Source organism: Elgaria multicarinata, chromosome 11, assembly GCF_023053635.1.
Source record: "Elgaria multicarinata webbii isolate HBS135686 ecotype San Diego chromosome 11, rElgMul1.1.pri, whole genome shotgun sequence".
Classification (NCBI taxonomy): Eukaryota; Metazoa; Chordata; class Lepidosauria; order Squamata; family Anguidae; genus Elgaria; species Elgaria multicarinata.
Window position 1 is genome coordinate 8,060,320 of NC_086181.1, and position 22,915 is coordinate 8,083,234.

A 22,915-nucleotide genomic window follows, 5' to 3' on the forward strand; every position below is an offset into this window, starting at 1 on the left:
GTTGTTTTATACTTTGAATGGTTTTAATTTTTGTGAACCGCCCAGAGAGCTCTGGCTATTGGGTGGTATAGAAATGTAATAAATAAATAAATAAATAAATAAATAAGCATTCCTCACCATTGCGTCTGCTAGGTAGGGATGATGGGAGTTGAAGTCCAAGGCTTCACAGAAAAAAACAGCTCCAACTTTAGGCGTGGAAATTAAATAAACACTCCCCCCAGGAATGCAATTGGCTAATTAAGAAGTAAAGGAAAGCTAATTAATATGGCGAAATCAGCCACATCATAACAAATATGAGCTATTTCAGAAAAGTTCAAAAGAAAAACCGGAGAAAAGACCTCAATAAAACATCAAAACCTGAACGTCATGTGGCATAATACTGTGAAACGCAAACTTAAAACTGATAAGACACGTTCGGGTCTATTGTTTATTTGCTGGGGTTTATCCAAATACAAGGTGTAAACATGATTCTCAAGAACATGGTCAGTTCTATATTGGTAGTTAATATCTGTGCCAAGGATTTTTAAAACTGTCATTTTAAATGTTTTAATATTGGAATATATTTAATATAGTTTTAACTTTTGTATTTCTCTATTTATAGGTTTTAAATGTATATGCCTTAAATTTTATAATGCCGCCTTGAGGACAAAAGGTGGCACAATAATAATAATAATAATAATAATAATAATAATAATAATGATGATGATGATGATGGCAGTTCTGGGCTGATTAGTTGGTGCTGTGTACCATGAAGTTTACCACCTGATTTTTCCTTATAAGGTATTACATATTGATTAAGACAGGGCAGTCAGCCATTATACGTTCTGCAGCTTTTCCCAACCTGGTACTTTTCAGATATTTTGAACTGCAACTCCCAGCATTCCTGACCATTGGCCATGCTGGCTGGAGAATTCTGGCAGTCTAAAATCTGGAAGACACCAAGTTGGGCAAGGCTATCATGAACGCAAGTGCCCCTGTGACTCTGGAGAAGTCAAATCTTCTGTATTGCTCCTTTTACTATGATGTATGCAAATATTTTTTATTAAACCTCTTTTAAATCCAGTAAATCCAGGAGACTGTGTATTCAAAGTCACTGTGTGCTCGCCATGTGCTCCTGAGAGCTGTGACTGAAGGGGCTGGTCCTGAGATCTGCTGCTGAGCCTGAAGGGGCGGGGCCTGAAGGGCCGGGGCCAGGTTGCTCTCAGCAGCTGAGTGGGCGGGGAGTCTCATTCTGTTTCCTGACTCCTAAGGGAGCAGAGCAGAGCAGAGGAGCTGCCCCAGCTGGGCTAGAAGCTACATAAGGAAGCCAGATCCCAGAGAGCGAGCGATCAGAATGAGTGAACAGGGAGAGCAAACAGGAGTTTGTCAGGGGGAGTCTGGCAGGGTAGGTCAAGGGGGAGGGCCCTAACAAAATTGTTGTTGTTGTTGTTGTTGTTGTTGTTGTTGTTGTTGTAAGACACACCTATATAGTATGGGACTCTGTTGTTAACCTTCAGGAAGGACAGGACAAAGCACAGGCTATTCCAGTACAACTGAAAAGGCAGAAACAAAAAGGGAATTGAGACTACGGACGGAAAGGATTCTCCAGTGGTGGTGACCTGCAAAGTGTGTGCAATGTTTGTTTTCCTGCCTGATATCAACATGGCGTACACCTGCCACAAGTGCAAGCTGGCTGCACTATTGGAAGAAAAAGTGAGAGGACTTGAGCGGCGATTGCCCACCCTCCAAGGAATAAGAGAAGGCAAAGAGTTCTTAGACAGAACTTTGGAACTGCAACAGCAAAGGGAAGCACAGGAGGTGGAAGAGCAGTGGCAAGTTAGAGAATGCTAAGTTGAGGCAAGGCAATGAAGAGGAAAGTCCCTGGAAAAGGGTGACAGGAGCAGAAGAACTGGAAGACACTCTGCTCCAGTGGAACCGCTAGAGCTATGTAATCGCTTTCAGCTACTGGAAGATGAAGCTGGAGGACAGTCTGCAGAGCCCATGCAACAGTGAGCAAGAGGCAAAAGGTCAGTTGACCAGAAGCAACAATACCAAGGCCTATAACAAAAAGAAGAGAAGAGTAGTTGTTGTGGGAAACTTCCTGCTGTGTGGGATTGAAACTCAAGTTTGTCCTGAAGATCCATGGACTTGCCAAGTATGCTGTCTCCCTGGAGGACTGAAGGGTCGCCGAAGCTCATAAAACCCACTGACACATATCCTTTTCTTCTCATCCATGTGGGAACAAGTGATACTACCAAGTGGAGCTATGAAGAAATCTTGTGAGACTGAAGATTTGGGAAGGAAACTCAAGAACTTTGGGGCCCTGATAGTTTTCTCATCCATTCTCCCAGTTCTTGGAAGAGGAATAGAAAGGGAAAGAAAAATACTCTGGGTGAATGACTGGCTACGAAGGTGGTGCCGACGTGAGAGTTTTGGATTCTGGGACCACAGGCTACGCTACTTGGAAAATGGACTGCTGGCAAGGGATGGGTTGCACCTCACAAGGGCTGGAAATAATGTGTTTGGCCATAGCATGAAGAACTTCATCAGGAGGGCTTTAAACTGAATCTTGCGGGGGTGGGAGACGTAAACTTCGAGGCAACAATGGATGAAGGCTTATGCACCATAACAAAGAGAACAGCTCTAATAGTGCCCCGAAATAGTCTTCACAGACTATAAAGCACATGGTCTTCAATGTCTATTAATTAATGCCCAGAGCATGGGAAACAAACAGAACAAACTTGAACTCTTAATACATGAAGGCAATACAACTTGATAGTTATAACTGAAACTTGGTGGGATGACTCCCATGACTGGAATATAGCAATTGAAGGGTATAGCTTGTTCAAAAAGAACAGAAGAAATCAAAAGGGAGGTGGAGTTGCACTATATGTTAAAAATACTGATCCTTGCACAGAAATACAGGAGGGTCAGCATGGTAGCCCCATCGAGAGCATCTAGATTAAAATAAATGGGATAAGGAATAAAAGGAACATGATAGTCGGAGTCTACTACCGACAACCCAATTAAGGAGAAGACAAGGATGAAACTTTTGATAAGCAAATTGCCAGTATTTCAAGGAAGTGTGCTGTAGTAGTAATGGGGGATTTCAATTACCCTGATATCTGTTGGGAGACAAATTCTGCCAAAAGTGGTTCCTCCAAGAAATTTTTGACATGTATGGCTGATAACTTTCTTTTACAAAAAGTGGAGGAAGGAACTAGAGGACTGGCTATCCTTGACTTGATACTGACCAATAGGGATGGCTTAATGGATAAGTAGCAGTTACGGGAACTCTGGGGGAAAGTGACTGCATCATACTTGAGTTCTTGATATTAAAGGAAGCAAATGCTGAGTGTAGCCATACATGTACTCTGGATTTTAGGAAAGCCAATTTTAATAAACTCAGAACTATAATAAGTAAGGTCCCATGGCAAGTGACCGTAATGAGAAAAGGAGTCCAAGGTGGGTGGGAGTATTTTAAGAAGGAGATTTAAAAGGCACAATTACAAACAATTCCAACAAGGAAAAGAGATAGAAGACAACAGAAGAAACCAGTGTGGCTCCACAAAATCTTAGAGATGACCTGAAAACAAAAAAGGACACATATAGGAAGTGGAAGGAAGGCCAGGCTACAAAAGAAGAATACAGACAGGTAGTCCAGAAGTGCAGGAATGGGATCAAAAAGGCTAAAGCTGAGAATGAGCTGAGGCTAGCGAGGGATGATAAAAGCAAAAAAAAAAAAAAAAAAAAAAGCTTTCTTCAGGTATGTGCATAGTAAAAGACAGAGGAAAGAAATGGTGGTTCAGCTACGGATGAAAAATTGATAACAGATGACAAAGAAAAGTTCAAAGTGCTCAATTTCGACTTTGGTTCAGTCTTGTCTCAAAAACAGGGGTATGTCTTCCCCTGGAAAAAGTGAAATACACGCTGAAGGGGCAGGATTGCAGCTTGAGATTGATAAACAAGTGGTCAAGGAACACCTAATTTCTTCGAATGAGTTCAAATCTCCAGGGCCTGATGAACTGCACCCAAGAGTAATTAAGGAGCTAGCAAAAGAACTCTCAGAACCACTGTCTATTATCCTTGCAAAATCATAGAGGACGGGTGAGGTGCCAGATGACTTGAGCAGGGCTAACGTTGTCCCTATCTTCAAAAAAGGGCAAAAAGGAGGAACCTGGGAACTACAGACCAGTTAGTAGTCCATCCCTGGGAAAATTTTGGAGCACATTATAAAGAAGTCAATCTGTAAGCACCTTGAAAACAATGCAGTGATTACTAGAAGCCAGCATGGATTTGTGAAGAACAAATCCTACCAGACTAATCTGATCTCATTTTTTGATTGGGTAACCACCCTTGTGGACTGTGGGAATGCTGTGGACATAATATATCTTGACTTCAGCAAAGCTTTTTGACAAAGTGCCCCATGGTGGTTCTCAGTATTTCCACGGATTGCCTGAATGGAGCTTGTGGACCACTTTGACTTGGAAGATACACTGTCAGGAACCTTGACAAGAATTTCATTGTCTCTCTCCAACGAAAACTCTTGGGTGGATTAGAAATGTCATAAATAAAACTGCAAAAAAGGAAACAACTTCTGACTCCACCCTGAGAGAGCTAAGCTCAGTGGCAGCTAATGATTAAACTATACAATGGCACTATCCACACACAATTGATGAGGCTATATCTACTTTTGTTCTGTTAAGGCTTTCTGTGTATACCCTGCACAGGCCTTTTGATTTCTGTGTTTCAGTTCTTTCTTTCATTGGTATTGCAAATAGCTGGAATTATATAGTACTAAGGTTTAAAAGACTGTGACCATGGCTTGAAGAACCAGGTGGTCAGATGTCTTGAAGTACCTTTGGAGCTTGGATAAGTGATCCTTGCAGAGTGCATATGTAGGTGAACGAAACATCCTTCAGGTGCTGGGATCGAAAGACTTTCCACTGTGGGTCAAACTAGGCATGACGGCAAGAAGGCCAAGATTGGAGCCATCACATTATTTAAAAAGCTTAAAAACAGCAGCGGCAGAGAGTCTGACTTGCAGCAGAGCCATGGGGTTGTAGTAGGGGGCTCAACTTTCCCCCCTTGCTATACTCTCATATGGTACCTGTATCTTGCCCCATGGGGCCTAGGTCAGCTTTGAGATATGGGGCATGATTCAGGTAAATGAAACAGTGTGAACAGGAAATATAAACTCCCCTCTCCCCTAGCACTACGAACCTGGCCTGTTTCATCTCAGGGATCCACAGAATCATAGAATAGCAGAGTTGGAAGGGGCCTACAAGGCCATCGAGTCCAACCCCCTGCTCAATGCAGGAATCCACCCTAAAGCATCCTTGACAGATGGTTGTCCAGCTGCCTCTTGAATGCCTCTAGTGTGGGAGAGCCCACAACCTCTCTAGGTAACTTTTAGAAGTTTTAGATCACCCTGCTGTCTCTTCTACTTTGACCCTAAGGCATTTGGTTGATGCATTCAGAGCCTTATGTGGGCTAATCTATCAATCAAGCTCATTCAAATCTGCATCAGACCATCTAATTAGACAACGGACTGAAACCCAAACCCAGCATATTAATATTCTCTGCCTGTAGAGATGCCAGTGAGAAAATTAAAATTGGAATAGGCTGCCTGGTTTTCCTGAGGTCCTTGTAAATGGAAATAAGTGTAGACTTCATTTCATTTATTTCATTTCTATACTGCCCAATAGGCAAAGCTTTCTGAGCAGTTCACAAAAATTACAAAACAAATAACGTATTGGTGTCTACCAGGTATTTCTGTTGCAGAGGATTTTCACTTTTTGTCACTAATTATGTGGAGTGTTGCACATATTTCCAGGTGAAATGACATTTTTATATGTTTGCTGAAAATTGTTGTGATTTAATTAGCTTTCAAATCGAGTTGGAGATAGATAAGTCATCCACATTAAAAGGAGCGTGTGATTATAGGACTTACTCTGAAAATTTTGTAGTATGTACCCAGTATGCAATCCTGAAGAATATGTTTGAGGGATTTGTTGTTGTTTATTCGTTCAGTCGTTTCCGACTCTTCGTGACTTCATGGACCAGCCCACGCCAGAGCTTTCTGTCGGCTGTCGCCACCCCCAGCTCCCCCAAGGTCAAGTCTGTCACCTCCAGAATATCATCCATCCATCTTGCCCTTGGTCGGGCTCTTCCTTTTGCCTTCCACTTTCCCTAGCATCAGCCTCTTCTCCAGGGTATCCTGTCTTCTCATTATGTGGCCAAAGTACTTCAATTTTGCCTTTAATACCATTCCCTCAAGTGAGCAGTCTGGCTTTATTTCCTGGAGTATGGACTGGTTTGATCTTCTTGCAGTCCAAGGCACTCTCAGAATTTTCCTCCAACACCACAGTTCAAAAGCATCTATCTTCCTTCGCTCAGCCTTCCAGCTCTCGCAGCCATAGGTTACTACGGGGAATACCATTGCTTTAACTATGCGGACCTTTGTGGTCAGTGTGGTGTCTCTGCTATTAACTATTTTATCAAGATTTGTCATTGCTCTCCTCCCAAGAAGTAAACGTCTTCTGATTTCCTGGCTGCAGTCAGCGTCTGCAGTAATCTTTGCGCCCAGAAATACAAAGTCTGTCACTGCCTCCACGTTTTCTCCCTCTATTTGCCAGTTACCAATCAAGCTGGTTGCCATAATCTTGGTTTTTTTGAGGTTTAACTGCAACCCAGCTTTTGCACTTTCTTCTTTCACCTTTGTCATAAGGCTCCTCAGCTCCTCCTCGCTTTCAGCCATCAAAATGGTGTCATCTGCATATCTGAGATTGTTAATGTTTCTTCCTGCGATTTTAACTCCAGCCTTGGATTCGTCAAGCCCAGCACGTCGCAGGGTGAGAGTATACAACCCTGCTGTACTCCTTTCCCAATCTTAAACCAGTGCGTTGTTCCGTTTAAGGGTTAAAAATAACGTTTCTGAAGTAAAACGCATGTTATTTGTTTTTAGATGATGCACACTTATAACGCATCATCTTGGAATAATATTACTGTTCAGCTCAGATGGGTTTAAACTGCTTTGTCAAAAGTATGCATCTCCCCATTCTCCTCTGTCACTCCTGCCCACTCTTTAGAGCAGCGGTGGGCAACTTGTGGCCCTCCAGATGCTTTTGGATTGTAACTCCAACCCATAGCCAATGGTGGGGGATGATGGGCATTGCAGCCCAACAACATTTGGTGCGCCACACATCCATCCTGCCCTAAAGTTTTTCCTTTCAGTTCTTGACTTGTTTGCCCCACTGCTGCCATCAAACTGTTTTTTCCCAACTATCTGCAGCCCTGGCTTTCTCCCTCAGCTCAGTATCTCCATTCATGCTGTCAGGCCGTTGAACTGTTTTGGAAGGAAAAAAAAGAAGAAGATCTGGCTGACTCTCAGGCTCACTTTCAATTCACGCTTCCTTCTCTGCCATTTATCCGGTAAAGCAACATAACTACCCCACCCTGATCCACACCTGTTCCAACAATCTCTGGAACCTCTCTTCTACCTTTGATGCTGTATGACGGGCTTGCCCATCCGCTCACCTAACCCACTTTCTGTCTAATGCCTTGCCACCGCCTCCTTCAATCACAGAAATAAAGCTTTTCACTCACAGTGTCTCTCTACCTCCCTGCAACCCATTTCTCTTACTCACATCCCTCTTTAATTGCCCTCAATCCTTTCTTCCCCCTCCCAGGATCTCTTGATGCTGTCCACACCTACCCCTTCCACATGATTCTTTCCCCTCTCAGCTCCTGCTACCATTTATTCCATCACAAGCTCTTTATCCCAGAGGTACCCTGTGGCCCTGTAGATGTATAGGAGTCCAACTCCTGTCAGCCCAGCCAATACGACCAGCGGTCAGGGATGATGAGAACAGGTTTCTCGGGCTATATTCACAGCCCTGCAGTGGAGTCTTCATAACCTAGGATGAGAGACCAGAAATCCCAGGCAAGCCTGAGCTATAGAAATGTAATTTTAGGAATGAAACTATTGGCCATGTATAAAGTGGCCTAATCCCCAAAGTGTTAGTGCTTCTAGATATCTGGGGGTGCAATGATCCTATGCATGTTTAAACAAAAGAAGTCCACAGGTGCTATGGCTGGCTGGGGAATGCTGGAGTTGTATGGCTTTTTCTGTCTAAACATGCACATACTCGAAAACCATGCATTTACAAGTTGTATACCCAAACATGTGACTGATACCTAATTGGTGGTCAGGACGCCTTGTTTAATGCCAATGTAGGCATGAGAGAAGAACAAATGTTAATTCATATGCATGAGGAGTCACAGGATTTTGGACTCTTATCAGCAAGGATTTGGTCTTCAATGAAATACAAGGGGGCACCATATTCTTTGTCTACATACATAGGGTGATCATATGAAAAGGAGGACAGGGCTCCTGTATCTTTAACAGTCGTATTGAAAAGGGAATTTCAGCAGGTGTCACTTGTATGCATGAAGCACCTGATGAAATTCCCTCTTCAGATAGTTAAATCTGCAGGAGCTATACTAGAGTGACCAGATACAGAAGAGGGCAGGGCTCCTGCAGCTTTAACTGCCATGATGAAGAAGGAATTCCACCAGGTGCTGCATGCATACAAAGGACACCTGCTGAAATTCCCTTTTCTATGCAACTGTTAAAGTTACAGGAGCCCTGTCGTCCTTTTCATATGGTCACCCTATACATACATATTAGCATACCTAAATAAACAAAGTAATGAACTGTCCGACCGACATGCACCAGAATCACTGAACTATGGCAATAATATTTTCAATATTTTTCTTTAAATGGCTGGGTCTTTGAGTCCCCAGTAGATGGCAATCTAGCATTCCTAAACTATAGTTTGAAATTTGTTGTTTGCTCTTCTACTTAGACACACACTCCTGTTATATTTATTTTTATTTCTTACTCAGTCCTTTTTGTTTCTGTATTTATGTTAAACACCTATTAGTTTGCTGAGCATTCTCCAACAGAGCTCCTCCTTTAATATTTCCATTCATTCTCTGTGTGGCCAAACTTGAAATATTCAGCTAGTGTTGTCTTTTAAAATCTTTCTACAGTGCCTTGCCATTAGACACCATAAAAATAATTATTTTCTCCTATCTGCTTTTTGCATTTATACAAATATTGGCATTTATTAGTATTGTCTTTCTGCTGTTGACATTCTCTGGCATGGATCGATTTCCCTTGTCATTTCAAGTGAAGATACATCACCACAATATTATCTTCTGAGTATTTATTTTATTTATTTATTTATTACATTTATATCCCACCTTTTTTCCTCCAAGGAACCCAAGGTGGCGTACATAATCTTCCTCCTCTCCATGTTATCCTCATAACAACAACCCTGTGAGGTAGGTTGGGCTGAGAGTCTGTGACTGGCCCAAAGTCACCCAGTGGGTTTCCATGGCCAAGTGGGGTCTAGAACCGGGATCTCCCAACTCCCAGTCCAACACCTTAGCCACTATACCACACTGGCTCTGGTATAGTAAAAGCCTGTTAACTTAATACTTAAAAGGTTGTCACACAGAGGAGGGCCAGAATCTCTTCTCGATCCTCCCAGAGTGCAGGACACGGAATAATGGGCTCAAGTTAAAGAAAGCCAGATTCCAGCTGGACATCAGGAAAAACTTCCTGACTGTTAGAGCAGTACGACAATGGAATCAGTTACCTAGGGAGGTTGTGGGCTGTCCCACACTAGAGGCCTTCAAGAGGCAGCTGGACAACCATCTCTCAGGGATGCTTTAGGGTGGATTCCTGCATTGAGCAGGGGGTTGGACTCGATGGTCTTGTAGGCCCCTTCCAACTCTGCTATTCTATGATTCTTTATGGGTGATTCGAGAAAACTACATAGAATAGCAATGAGTGGTCATTATACCTTTTGCATATTGCAGCCATTAAGCGTATGATTGACTTGTAAACAATAGACCTTGTATGCTGAAATAGAGTGTTTATTGAATCATTTAGCTAAAGTGAAATTCCAAATGCATCTTTACTTCTGTAACATTTCATAGCTAAGACAGAAAAGGAGAGAATGAAGTAAGTCGAATAATTTCTTGACTTTGCAGAATGAATCGTTGACATTCCCCTTTTCATAATATTTTCTCTTCAACTTCCTTAACTTGGGATGAAACTACCTTGCCGTCCACTACTTCTTCGACGATAGTCTTGACCTTTCTAGTTTTGTTTGGATCTAAATAGGAAAACAATGGAGGTTCATGAAAGAGAGCTTTGGTTGTTGGGCTGTATAGAAATGCGATAAATAAATTAATAAACATATTTCCCATATAGACCAGTGTTCAGTTTAGATATGCTGAATCAAAATACTTTTTAAGTGAATGTTTTCACCCTAGTACATTAAGATGTTAAAAAAAGAGTAAAATGTATTGTGATCCTTCAGAAACAGAGGCCCCGTCTACACACAGTCTTCTGGGCGCCCTGAAAGCGCTTCAGGGCGCCCCGAAACTCCTAGTGTAGCTACCTGGTCAGAAGAGACAGAGGAAGAGGCGGCGGCGAAAAGTTCCCAGGGCTCGGCGGCTTCTCTGGTGAGTCCTTGCCCAACTCCCCGCCGGCCTCCTCCTGCTGCCGGTGAAAGAGCCACCCGGGTTGGAGAGCTCTTCCGCCGAGCTCTCCAACCCGGGTGGCTCTTTCGCCGCCCCGAAGACTGTGTGTAGACAGGGCCCAATGGATGTATCGTGTGATATGAGCCTGGACAGACAAAGGCCTAGTTCTCCGGGTACAGTAACTACATTCAGAAGTACATGATATAGGCCCCGTTCAGACAACACGCTAAACCATGCTGCTTAACCACAAAATGGTTAACGGAATGCATTGACTAAACTCTTAACAGAGGACTGAAGGCTTGAGAGATACGCCACTATTCTCACCTTTCTAAATACTAGTCTTTCCTTCTGGTCGCAACGCGGCCGGCCATTAGAAAAAGAGGACTTTGTCAATTTTAATTTGCTTTGTATTACATTTTGTACTTTTTAAGGTCCTTAACTTTGGTTTTAATCAACCTTAGTCTACAATGCCCATCATCCTTGACCATCAGCTACAGTGGCTGGGGATGATGGAGGTTGTAGTCCAACAATACCAGGAGACCCAAGATTGGGAAAGGTTGCTTAATTGTAAACTCATTCTCCAACCACGGATTCTTATGCGGCCAAGAAGGAGGTAACTGCAGGCTCAGGGAAACCAGAAAGTTTACAGAAGTACAAAAATACTTTAGGAAAAAAGAAATCCTTAAGGCAGAGGACACCCCCCTCAAAAAAAAAGAAAAACAGTCTAATGAGGTCTGAACATGCTGAATAGAACTCTGGCTGACTGTTGAGTGAAGGAATGGAAAACTGGGGGTGGGGAGGGGGAACACAATGGAGTATTCTGAAAAGGAGCATTTCTGGTTGGCTGGATTCTGAGCAGGAACACTCCACACTGCAACATTTTGTTGCAGACCTACTTATATAACAGTAATACTCAGGTTGGCTTACCGCGACTGGAATCCACTGATTTGACACTTGCCACAGAAGCACTTTCAAATGAGCTGCAAAGAGATTGGAGAAATGTTAGGACCAGAATTAGGTGCAGCAAAGAGAGAACTGTTTGTTTCAGATTCACAGACAACTGTCATCCCGCCAAGGGACAACTAACACTTCTAAAAAAAACCCACATTCCGCTGTTTCTCCTACCCAATCTCGCCATCTAGGAGTCGGCGGTAAGTTTCAATCTCCATCTCCAGACGGGTCTTGATATCCAGGAGGTGCTGATATTCAGCATTTTGCCGTTCCATGTCTGCTCGGACTTGGAAAAGCTGGGATTCCATGTTTCCAATTTGAAGCTGCATTTGTGAGAGTTGGGCACAGTAGCCGGCTTCAGTTTCTGCTAGAGTGTCTTCAAGAGATTTTTTCTGTGTTGAGAGACAGAGATGTTTATATACAAAAACTGAAGCAAAAAACATGACATACTGACATCTCAGGTGGTTACATTTATATAGATGGTCGGCTGGACTGAAATATGTATTTTTAGCTGCTGTTTTAAATTATTGTGTTTTTATTGAAATTGTGATTTTGTATTATTTAATGGATTTTTTGGATGTACTTTTAGGTAAGCAACTTTGCAAGGGCTTTGCCCTGAAAGGTGACCAACAAATACTTAAAATTATATCTGTCTGTCTAGCTTATCTATCAGAAACATGGGAGCTGTCAAAAAGGGCACCACACTTCAAGAAGGATGCAGCCAAGCTGGAGGGGGTTCAGAGGAGGGCAACGAGGATGATCAGGGGTCTGGAAACAAGGCCCTATGAAGAGAGACTGAAAGAACTGGGCATGTTTAGCCTGGAGAAGAGAAGGCTGTGGGGAGACAGGATAGCACTCTTCAAATACTTGAAAGTTTGTCACACAGAGGAGGGCCAGGATCTCTTCTCAATCATCTCAGAGTGCAGGACATGGAATAAAGGGCTCAAGTTAAAGGAGATTCTGGCTGGACATTAGGAAAAACTTCCTGACTGTTATGACAATTGAACTAGTTACCTAGGGAGGTGGTGGGCTCTCCCACACTAGAGGCCTTCAAGAGGCAGCTGGACAACCATCTGTCAGGGATTCTTTAGGGTGGATTCCTGCATTGAGCAGGGGGTTGGACTCGATGGCCTTCTAGGCCCCTTCCAACTCTACTATTCTATGATTCTGTGATATGTTACTCAGATGTAGCTAACTATGTCTTCTGAAGAAGAAAAGCCATTTCCAGAGGGGGTGAACAAGAGCCAGAGAGCATCTGGCAGGGATGAAGTGATTAACCCTTTCCCCACCTGCTGTTTCTGTGCTACAAATGCCCCTTTCCCAAAATGTGTTTGAAACTCTGCAGGGGGGAAATGCTTTGCATATAATGCTTGGCCTGGCCCTCAGGGAGCCTGGAAAATGGCAAGAACTTTAACTGTTGATTTTAGTATTTGTAAGGTCCTCGTTGGCTCATAGTGTGACCTTATGATTGACAGGAGCCTTTTCTAAACTATTTGCTGTTAGGAAGCAGACAACACTCATTTCTGGTCGCTCTGTGACTGAGCAATACTTTGCTCTGTGACTGAGCAATACTTGCTCCTCTCCATTTATCTGGCTCGACATCCTATTCTCCCGTGATTATTATTTTTATTTGATTTTTCTGATTTAAGTTTTTGCATTGTCCCACCATGTTATACAGTCTCTGCCCTTGGAGTTTACAGTCTAAAAATTTTGATAGTGGAACATCATTTCTGTAATCCACTAGCCCCTGTAAGGTAGGCCTGCATGAATATTTCCCCTGGACCATGGACAATGCCATCAGATACCAACCTGCCTTCAGTCCACTCAACCACAGAATTCAATTCACTGCCGAGACTGGTGCCTGGATGGATCACGCTAATTCGCTCAGCTGTCATCCTTGAGCCAACAATCTGACTTGATGTCTTTCTCTTGGACCAGGCTTCTTTCACTGCCACTGAATCATCTTACCATGTGTTCCCTGGAGTCATAAGTAATTGCAAACCTCCACCCCTCTCCTTGCTGTGCCCCAGTGTGTTGTTCTAAGGTGATTTCTGCAAAATGTATAAATACCCGAAGGGAGCAATCCTGTGCTCCATAAGGGAGAGTGCTGAAGGGCAATAGGGTGCTGTGGAGTGGACTTCCCTCTCCACTTTGGACCTCCCTGGCTCAGAGATGGAAAACTCTGATGTTGCTACTCTGATGGCCGTGGGGTCAGGAATGGTTGTCTCGGGCAGGCCTGGATCCATGGGTTCTTATCCCCCCCCTCATTCCCCCAGCATGCTCAAAACAAGGGCTAGGATCTATGCCAGTCCCTTTAGCTGGCATAGTTAATTTCCCTCCCTCCCATCGGAGGGAAATAAAGGAAAACGAAAACTCTCTGTGGTGGGGAATAAAGGTAGAAAACCCACCTCCCCAACCAGGCCAGGGCTTAGGAAGTGCTGGTTCCCCCCACCCCCAGGACAACTCTGTAAATATTGTTAGAGTTTCTTTGGTCCCAGCGGGCAGTCACCATACCATAGCAAGTTGAGACTGCAGTTCAATTTCCAGGCTTTGCAAAGTCCGTCTCAGGTCTGTGATCTCACTCTTTCCTGACTGAAGCTGCTCGGTATTTGAAGAGATCTCTCTTTTCAGTTCCCCACTCTGAAATAACAAAAGCCGGAATGGGTGAAGAAAAGGGCCTCACCCAGCTTCACACATTTTTAGTGGTTTTATCTGCATGAGGAATCTCTTTTCAAGATGCTCACCTTTTCGTTGAACCAGGCTTCAGCCTCTTTCCGATGTTGTTCCGCAACGGCCTCATACTGTGCTCTCATGTCATTCAGAAGTTTGGTCAAATCAACCCCTGGCACAGCATCCATTTCTACACTGACTTGCCCGGTGGCATTGCCTTGCAATCCAAGGAGTTCCTAGGAAGACGACAGAGGAACAAGGAACTGTTGACAAAATGACACTCACAACAAATAGCCTGGCATGTCATTTAAAAGGTTTTTATGAGCCTGCTTTGACTTGGAGGCTTGAATAATATGTATACCGTTTAGGATTTAAGGAACTTTTTATACTAATATTAAGCACCTCTTCATATTTCTTGTGGCAGCCAAGTATATTCACATCAACTGGGTTCGCACAACATGCTAACTCAGGCCTTAGCTAGACCTAAGGTTTATCCCAGGATCGTCCCGGGGTCGTCCCTGTTCATGTAAATGACACACAGGATATCCTGGGAGCAGGCAGGGACGACCCTGGGATGATCCCGGGATAAACTTTAGGTCTAGCTAAGGCCTCACATTCAGTGGATGAGTGTGGGCTGTTGTTGAATTGTGGATTGTTTGTTGAACTGTGGGTTAGTGCGTTGTCTGAACCCAGGATATTTTCTGCAAGGTGGCTTCTTAACCATGCAGTGTGGCTTATTTTTCCTCGAACAAGCCACCTTAAGAACTCATGGTTTGTTGTTGAGTTGTTCAGAGTGGTTAACAAGCCACACTGCACAGTTAACAAGCCACCTCGTGGGAAATGTCCCGGGTGCAGATAACATGCTAACTCATGGTTCACACAGAACAACCTTCCCAACCTGGCGTTGTCCAGATGTGTTGGACTGTAACTGCTAATATCTTCAGCCAGTGCTGCCTTGGGATAAGCCCAATACATCTAGAGGATACCAAATTAAGGAAGGCTGAGATAGACTGTAGGAAAGAAAATAGGTGGTGGAAAAAGTAAAAGAATTGAAATACAACTTTGCATACTTCCTCATGGTTCTTCTTGAGGTAGGCCAGTTCCTCATTTAAGCTTTCAATTTGCATCTCTAGGTCAGCTCTGGTCAAGGTCAGCTCATCCAGGACTCTGCGCAGGCCATTAATGTCTGCTTCCACACTCTGGCGAAGAACCAGTTCATTCTCAAACCTAAAAAGAATTCAAATGTAGGACTTTGAACAAGACCAATGTCTCGACCTAATAAACAAACTGTTAAATAAGCAACCTCTTATGAATGTAATGCTTTTGCTCTGCCTTTTTTATTTCTGATCTTCACCCATTCTCTATGTTTAACTCTGCAGCTCCTTTATTTTTTCTTGTTTCTCATTTTACCCATATTCTAGGGTGACCCTATGAAAAGGAGGACAGGGCTCCTGTATCTTTAACAGTTGCATAGAAAAGGGAATGTCAGCAGGTGTCATTTGTATATATGGAGAACCTGGTGAAATTCCCTCTTCATCACAACAGTGAAAGCTGCAGGAGCCCTGCCCTCTTTTAAATCTGGTCACTCTAGTATAGCTCCTGCACCTTTAACTGTTGTGAGGAAGAGGGAATTTTGCCAGGTTCTCCTTACATACAAATGACACCTGCTGAAATTCCCTTTTCTATGCAACTGTTAAAGATACAGGAGCCCTGTCCTCCTTTCCATAGGGTCACCCTACCATATTCCTCTTCTTCAGTTTGTCCTGTGTTTGCCCCATTTGATTCTACTGAATTGAAACTTAGTTGCTAAATGCCTTCATGTTGTGTCCTCTTATCTTTCTCCTTATATCTTTATACTCTCCCTCCTTCCTTACCTTCTAGTGGTACTTTACTTCTTGTCAAACACCACGGGGCTATCTTGACGATGGCGCATTGGTGCCACAAGCCCTCTAACCCCTGCGTTTGTGCTCCTGTGGAGTTGTCCCCACACGAAGGAGCAAGAGGGGGATTTGCATGCGAGGAGGAGCTTCTAAAAAGCATCTCCTGAATGATGCGTCTGGCAATGGAAGGAGAAGAAGCAACATTCATTGATACCTTCTTTTCCCTGCACTCCATTGTGCCTCCTCCAAAATCTGTTGTGGAGGGTTGGGTGATGCTCTGCAATGTGGGGGAAGGGAAATAAGTGAAAATGGCATCCCCTTTTCCTGCTGGCAGGATCCTTCTCTGGGTCTCGGTCATAATTATGAATCGAAGGAGCCCTTCTATTTGTGAAAGTCTAGTTAGGATGTAAGGTGTTGGGTTACATCCAGTGGTGGCTTTGCACTAGTAGAAAACTGTCCTGCTTCCACAAGGCAAGGCACCCATTTTTCGTTAATTCCCCACAACTGCCTACTGCACGCTCCAAGCCATATCCCATATTATTCTGGAGGAACAGCTTTTCAAGGGGCCATGAAGGCTACAATGGATGGGGATGGGATGCTGCAGTCATGTTCTCCGAAAGGTACGTAGTGAAATTCCAGGATATGGCCGTTGATGGATTTAAGCATTCTGGCATGCACAGTCTGATATTATGGAGAGGATATATGTAATGAGAAAGGGCAATTCAGTTGTCTGAACTAGCAGGCTACCATTAAGTAAGCTGTGATATGGTGATGATTAATGATCAAATAAACAGGGATGAAGTTTTAAATATATCTGATTTATCAGTTTTCTTCATTAAAACAATCTACTTACTTCAGCCTGAAATCATCAGCTGCCAGCCTTGCATTGTCAATTTGAAGAACTATCCGAGCATTTTCAATAGTTGCATTGATGATCTAGAAAAGAAGGAGAATATTTCTAGAGAATATGGCTCTGCTCTGATAGCTGTTTTTTTCACTCCAGCTTCATTAATAGTTCAAAATTAAATACATACAAATTAAGGCAAGTGTTACCCCCGCAAAAGGATATTTAACAGGTACCTTGAAATTTTTGAGGCTATACTCCCAGCTTAATGGGACTTAACATCCTGAGTAGATATGTATAGGTTTATGCACTGAATCTCACTTGTTCTTTCTTGAAATGGTACCCTTCCTTACATCCAGTGATGATAAATGGACATCTGATACATTGATACAGCAATGCCTTTAAAGCAGCAGATACAGGTTTGGTTTCATCTCATCATGTTATATCACTGACCAGCACTTACCCTAATTGTAAATACACTAGATTTTAAGCTAAACTGCAGGTTTTGATTTAGTCTTAATTCTCAGATGGTGTTGGTGGAAAACCATTTTGCTGAATTAATCAAAGTTATGCCAGAATATAGAAACTGATAGTTACTGTCAAGTATATTTTCAAATTGTGTAGGAAAAAAGGCCTCTTTATAAATGCAAAATAACCTTACAGCCTGGTCCTATGTATGTTTCTCAGAAGGAAATCCAACATTGTTGATTTGAATTTATTCCTAAGTAAGTGCACATAAATTGCAGCCTGGATACATTTTAGCTGATTATTAGGGGTGTGCACGGACCCCCCGCTCCGCTTCTCTTCCAGATCTGCGATTTGTGGATCGGGCCGCTTCGCTCCACCCCCGCTCCGCCTATGTCCGCTCCGCTCCGCTGCGGAGCTCCGGATCCAGATCGGAGCTCCGTTTCCCCCCCATAGGCTTGCATTAAGCTAAAAAAGTATACAACTTTTTTTCTGTTAAAGTTAGAAACCTCAAGTTTGGCACCATGACACCTCATGGATGTATACACACGCACGCCAAGACTCAAGACAATCCCATCATCCCCTGATTTTTGGAGAATTTATGAAAATCAGGCACCCCATTCATACCCCTTTCGATAGCTCCGTCAATTTGCATGTTAGAAACCTCAAACTCACCACGATGATAGCTTATCCAGGGATACACATGCATGCCAAGTCTCAAGGCAGTCCCATCATCCCCTGATTTTTGGGGAATTTATGAAAATCGGGCACCCCATTCACACCCCTTTCGATAGCTTTGTCAATTTGCACGTTAGAAACCTCAAACTCACCACCATGATAGCTTATCCAGGAATACAGATGCATGCCAAGACTCAAGGCAGTCCCATCATCCCCTGATTTTTGGGGAATTTATGAAAATCAGGCACCCCATTCACACCACTTTCGATAGCTCCGTCAATTTGCACGTTAGAAACCTCAAACTCACCACCATGATAGCTTATCCAGGGATACACATGCATGCCAAGACTCAAGGCAGTCCCATCATTCCCTGATTTTTGGGGAATTTATGAATATCAGGCACCCCATTTGCAGACATGGACATGGCATTTGGACAGATTAAAAAAAGGGAAGTGGGCACACTCACAGATGCCATCTAGACCCACAATCATGCCAAGGTACAAGGCAATCCCATCATCCCCTGATTTTTGGCGGAGCTTAAACCTGCAGACAGCTCAATGGGTCCATTTCAAAGGAAATCCCAAGATGCCATGAATTGGGGAGTAGAGATCAACCTAAATATGAATCTTCTTCCACACTTGAAAAATGGATTAGAACTTCCAAAAGTCTAATTGAGTGCAGGAAGGACTTCTCCCCTGAGTCAAAGCCAGACACAAACCATCCCTGCGAGGCGGGCAGGGGAAGAGGGAGGGAAGGCAGGCAGGCAGCAGACATTTCTGGGGGCATAAGGAAGTGAACCAAGGATAAGCCAGTAATGCATATAAAATGGAATAAATAAATAAATAAATAAATAAACAAAGGAGGGGTGGACTTAAAAGCAGCAGTGTTGCTGAATAAACAACAAGAAGGACTTTTTAAAAAAGGCTATATCTGTCTTTTACCAGAGGGGTGTGTGTGGACGTGCCCAAAGGGGGAAGCATCTGCCAATTTGACTGGTCCTGTCTAGGTACAAGTCTTTAAGAAGCAAACGCTCACTTCAACTCATGATAGGCATTGCTTCACTGGGTTACTCTTTGGAGGGCTCTGATGGCCCTCCAAGTACAGGAGAGTGAGGGCACGTCCACATGCCCTAGGGGAGCTCATCCCCTTGCACCACATGTATTCAGTTGTTCCCCAAAGTTAGGGTGGGTAGCACTGCTGTGTGTTTCCTATCTGTTAGTATGATTTCAGGTTGTGTTTGTGCATTTGGTGGAGCTACTGTTTTAAAAAAACACTGGGAAAACTCCGTTCAGAGTAGAAAGAGAAGTTTCCCAGAATCCCAAGTTACCCATTTTGCCTATCGCCTCCTCCAACTTTGGGATCATGTGATCATGACCGGGAGTTGACTCTGCCCCTCAGCAATCGAAAAGGTAATATTTTCCCCGCCTTTACCCTACTTTTTAAATTTTTTTAGCAAGCGAACCGCACCATGCAGAGAGCTGAGAGTAGGCTCAAAATGACCCCCAGCCATGACTCTCTAAGCACAAGAAGTTTCAGAAAGATAGCTTCAAAAACAACACAGTTATCCCCTTTTCTTTTCCTCAATGCAATCCTATGGGCGAAATGTTTTAAAATGGCGATCGGATCGGTCCGCGGAAAGAGGATCGCTCCGAAAATGGGTGCTTCTCTTCGCTTTGCTTCTAGGGGTCCGCGGTCCGCTTCTACTCCGCCTCTGGGCAAGGCGGAGCAGGCCAATTCGCTTCTGATTCTCCGGTTCTAATCAGAGTGGAGCACATGCCTACTGATTATAGTTGTCTCAATTTCTCCTTTTTTGTTTTTGTTAGAGTCCAAAATGGCCCAATCTGGGGGGATCTACACTACTGCTTTAAAGTGCTTTATAACAGTTTTGACAACTGTTGGGGCCCAGAACACACTGCATATACAGTTTTCAAAACGTTTTCAAAGTGCTTTAAAGCGCTTTAAAAGTAGTAGTGTAGATCCCCCCTAGAGGAGGTCACTTTGATTCCCATTTTATGAATGAGATTCAGAGTATGACTTTTCCACTGCATCGAGTCCATGGCTCAGGTGTGACTTGAATCCACTCCTACCAGATGCTAACCCACGTCTCTCTAACACATCTGACTTTTATTGGGACGAACAGGACAATTAATCTAATTTCCTTTTATTAAGATGAGGTGTGTTTATGGCCACTAAAGGGATCTTATCTACACTACTGTATTATAAAAAAATCTACAGCAAAAGATCATTTCAGATCACAGTATTGTAAAATATGAATTATTATCAAGCTGCTTCAGCATGGGATTCATGACATTATCGTTGAGAGGAATTCAATTTGTAAAGAAGTGCAGTGATCTCATGAGCATTTACCTTGTTCTTGAGATCTTCAATCATGGGGTAGTATTTACTGTAATCTCGGCCAGCCCCTGCACCACCAGCCCCTGGGCCATTTTTCTCATACCACTCACGGATCTTCTGTTCCAGCTCAGTATTGGCTTCCTCCAGAGATCGCACCTTGTCCAGGTAGGCGGCCAGACGATCATTCAGATTCTGCATGGTTTCTTTTTCGGTGCCTGCTAAAAGGCTGCCTTCTCCGCCACCAACCCCAAAGCCCCCTCCGAAGCCAACCCCTGAACCTCCGCCAAAGCCCCCTCCGAAGCCAGCACTCGAACCTCCGCCAAAGCCCCCTCCGAAGCCTCCGCCATACCCACCGCCTAACCCTCCGCCATATCCACTGCCCAGTCCTCCACCATATCCACCACCACCACTACTGCCAAAGTTGAGCAGAGACCCACCACCAAATCCTCCCCCAAAGCTTCCTACACTACTGGAACTGGACAGCCTAACAGAACCTCCACCATAGCCACTCCGGGAAGAGAACTGACGGGGTCCTGTAGATGCTCGCATGGAGAGAGCCATGGTGTGTCCAAAGGACCTTGCTCCGAACCTGCTGTGGGGATGGGGTGAAGCAGAAAAACTTTGCTGTAGGTTTTGGCTTTATATATGAAACAAAAGGAGTGTTGGATTGTTGAAGTCCACGCCTCCTTAGGCAACACGTTTTCATCGTTTTGCCCAGTCACTTATCTCCTGAACAAGTTCGATGCTGTGTGCAAAAAACCGCAACGTTGTCTATTGGTGTGGAAACTCAGTGCCCTCTTGGTATTTGTGCTGCTAACAGGGTGGAGTGGGTGGAGTGGAGTGGAGATAAGTTTGGAAGTAATCCATCTGCTGCACTGAAGGAGGAATATATTTTGCCCTAACAGCCCACCTTTCCTCTAATTTCTAACATTATTTATCTTCATTTCTTCTGTACACTTGATTTTTTTTTAAAAAAAATAAACATTCCTTTATCTAATAATATTTCTCCTTATGGGTTTGGATTGTGAAAAATGAAAGTACTTCTCTCCCCCGCACCTTGTTTCTCAGCTGTATTTGCATTGTTGTACGTCACACACACACACACACAGACACACACAGTGGGACTTTTCAAGCAGGACTTCAAAATCCTGCAGTGTGGAATGCTCCTGTTCAGGGGTTCAACCAGCAATGGCTTTTTCCAGGGAATCCATTCCCCATCTGGATTTTCATTTCCCCCTCCAACAGAGAGCCAGTGTGGTGTAGTGGCTAAGGTGTCGGACTGGGAGTCAGGGGATCCGAGTTCTAGTCCCCACTTGGCCATAGAAGCCCACTGGGTGACTTTGGGCCAGTCACAGACTCTCAGTCACAACCTACCTCACAGGGTTGTTGTTGTGAAGATAAAATGGAGAGGAGAAGGATTATGTATGCTGCCTCGGGTGCCTTGGAGGAAAAGAGGCGGGATATAAATGTAAATCATCATCATCATCGCTCAGTCTTCATTAGGCTGGGTGTTTGTTTGTTTGTTTGTTTTTGGTGGCAGGGAAGTTGCCCCCTTGTGGTTTTTAAAATAAGGGTGGGGTTTTTTTTGTACTTTCACAAATTGTGGGTTCCCCCACCTCTAAGCCCACTGATCCCTCCCCTCTTGTGTATGAGTGGTGCAAGATTGGCTATATAAGGATAGACACGCACCCCTGGACTTCAGAAATCGAGGGAATGATAAATATGATGAATGAATGCCATATACTAAATTCTTTGCTTTCATTAAAACAAGCAAACCCGAAAAAGAAAATAAACCAATAGCTGAAAACGTATCTTGCTGCATCAGGGCTGGTGCTGCCAAAAATTATCTCATATTTTTCCAGGCACAACCTATATGGAAAAGCTGTGCTTTATTATAAGTGCATATGAGCTTGTTGCATGCAGATAAAAGACCATGTTTGCTCAATGAAGGAGTCACACTCATGCAAAGCCCCATGGCTAGGCTCCAGAGAAGACCGTGGCCTATATTACTCAAACAGCAGTCTCCCATGCCACATGACAAACCACATTTGAAACGAATGGGACTTTCAAAAGCAGTTTTCTAATATGACATGAAAGCTTACTTGCCAATGTAAATAACATCAAAGCTTCCTATGCCTTTTATCCCATGAGTATCCTCCTTTGCCTCAAACTTGTGCTAGGCCCTATTATCTGAAGGCATAATGGCATATTGGGCCCATTCAGAAGATACCTTAAACCATGGCTTTAACCACGGTGAATAAGGCTTTGTATGAACAAAGCCTTATTTGTTCATACTCTGGGCCATACTCTGCTTTCTGACATTCATTCTCTGGATTTGAGACTAAGCTGGACATTAATACCTTTCATGTGTCTAATCCCACCCCCTCTTAAATATTAACCCATGGCATGTGGGAAACAGGGTTTAGCCCTTAGCCATCGGCCAAAGGGGGAAGCTCCCAGGGCTGATGGTGTCTTGGGAAGGCGGGGGTTTTAATTGGTACTGCAATGGGGAGAAAGAATTACACCCACACCC

General features: G+C 43.7%; 1 protein-coding gene across 1 annotated transcript; it reads right to left on the bottom strand.

Annotated features, from left to right (window-relative positions):
* Nucleotides 1-10,068: 10,068 nt before the first annotated feature.
* On the bottom strand, nt 10,069-20,943 carry LOC134406848 (keratin, type I cytoskeletal 12-like). The gene is made up of 8 exons (XM_063138450.1): nt 20,395-20,943; nt 16,894-16,976; nt 15,231-15,387; nt 14,235-14,396; nt 14,005-14,130; nt 11,665-11,882; nt 11,467-11,519; nt 10,069-10,169 (listed from the first exon to the last, which is right to left on the bottom strand). Exons 1-8 carry the CDS (start codon nt 20,941-20,943, stop codon nt 10,069-10,071), a joined length of 1,449 nt encoding a protein of 482 aa, XP_062994520.1.
* Nucleotides 20,944-22,915: the final 1,972 nt, after the last annotated feature.

Bases quoted from the DNA above. Each gene is read 5' to 3' on its own strand.
- LOC134406848 (XM_063138450.1), bottom strand. From the start codon at position 20,943: ATGGCTCTCTCCATGCGAGCATCTACAGGACCCCGTCAGTTCTCTTCC. The intron at 15,388-16,893 runs GTAAGTAGATTG...AATTCTTTTTAG, and splicing joins GCTGATGATTTCAGGCTGAA to GTTTGAGAATGAACTGGTTC. The intron at 14,397-15,230 runs GTATGCAAAGTT...TCGTCTTCCTAG, and splicing joins TCAAGAAGAACCATGAGGAA to GAACTCCTTGGATTGCAAGG.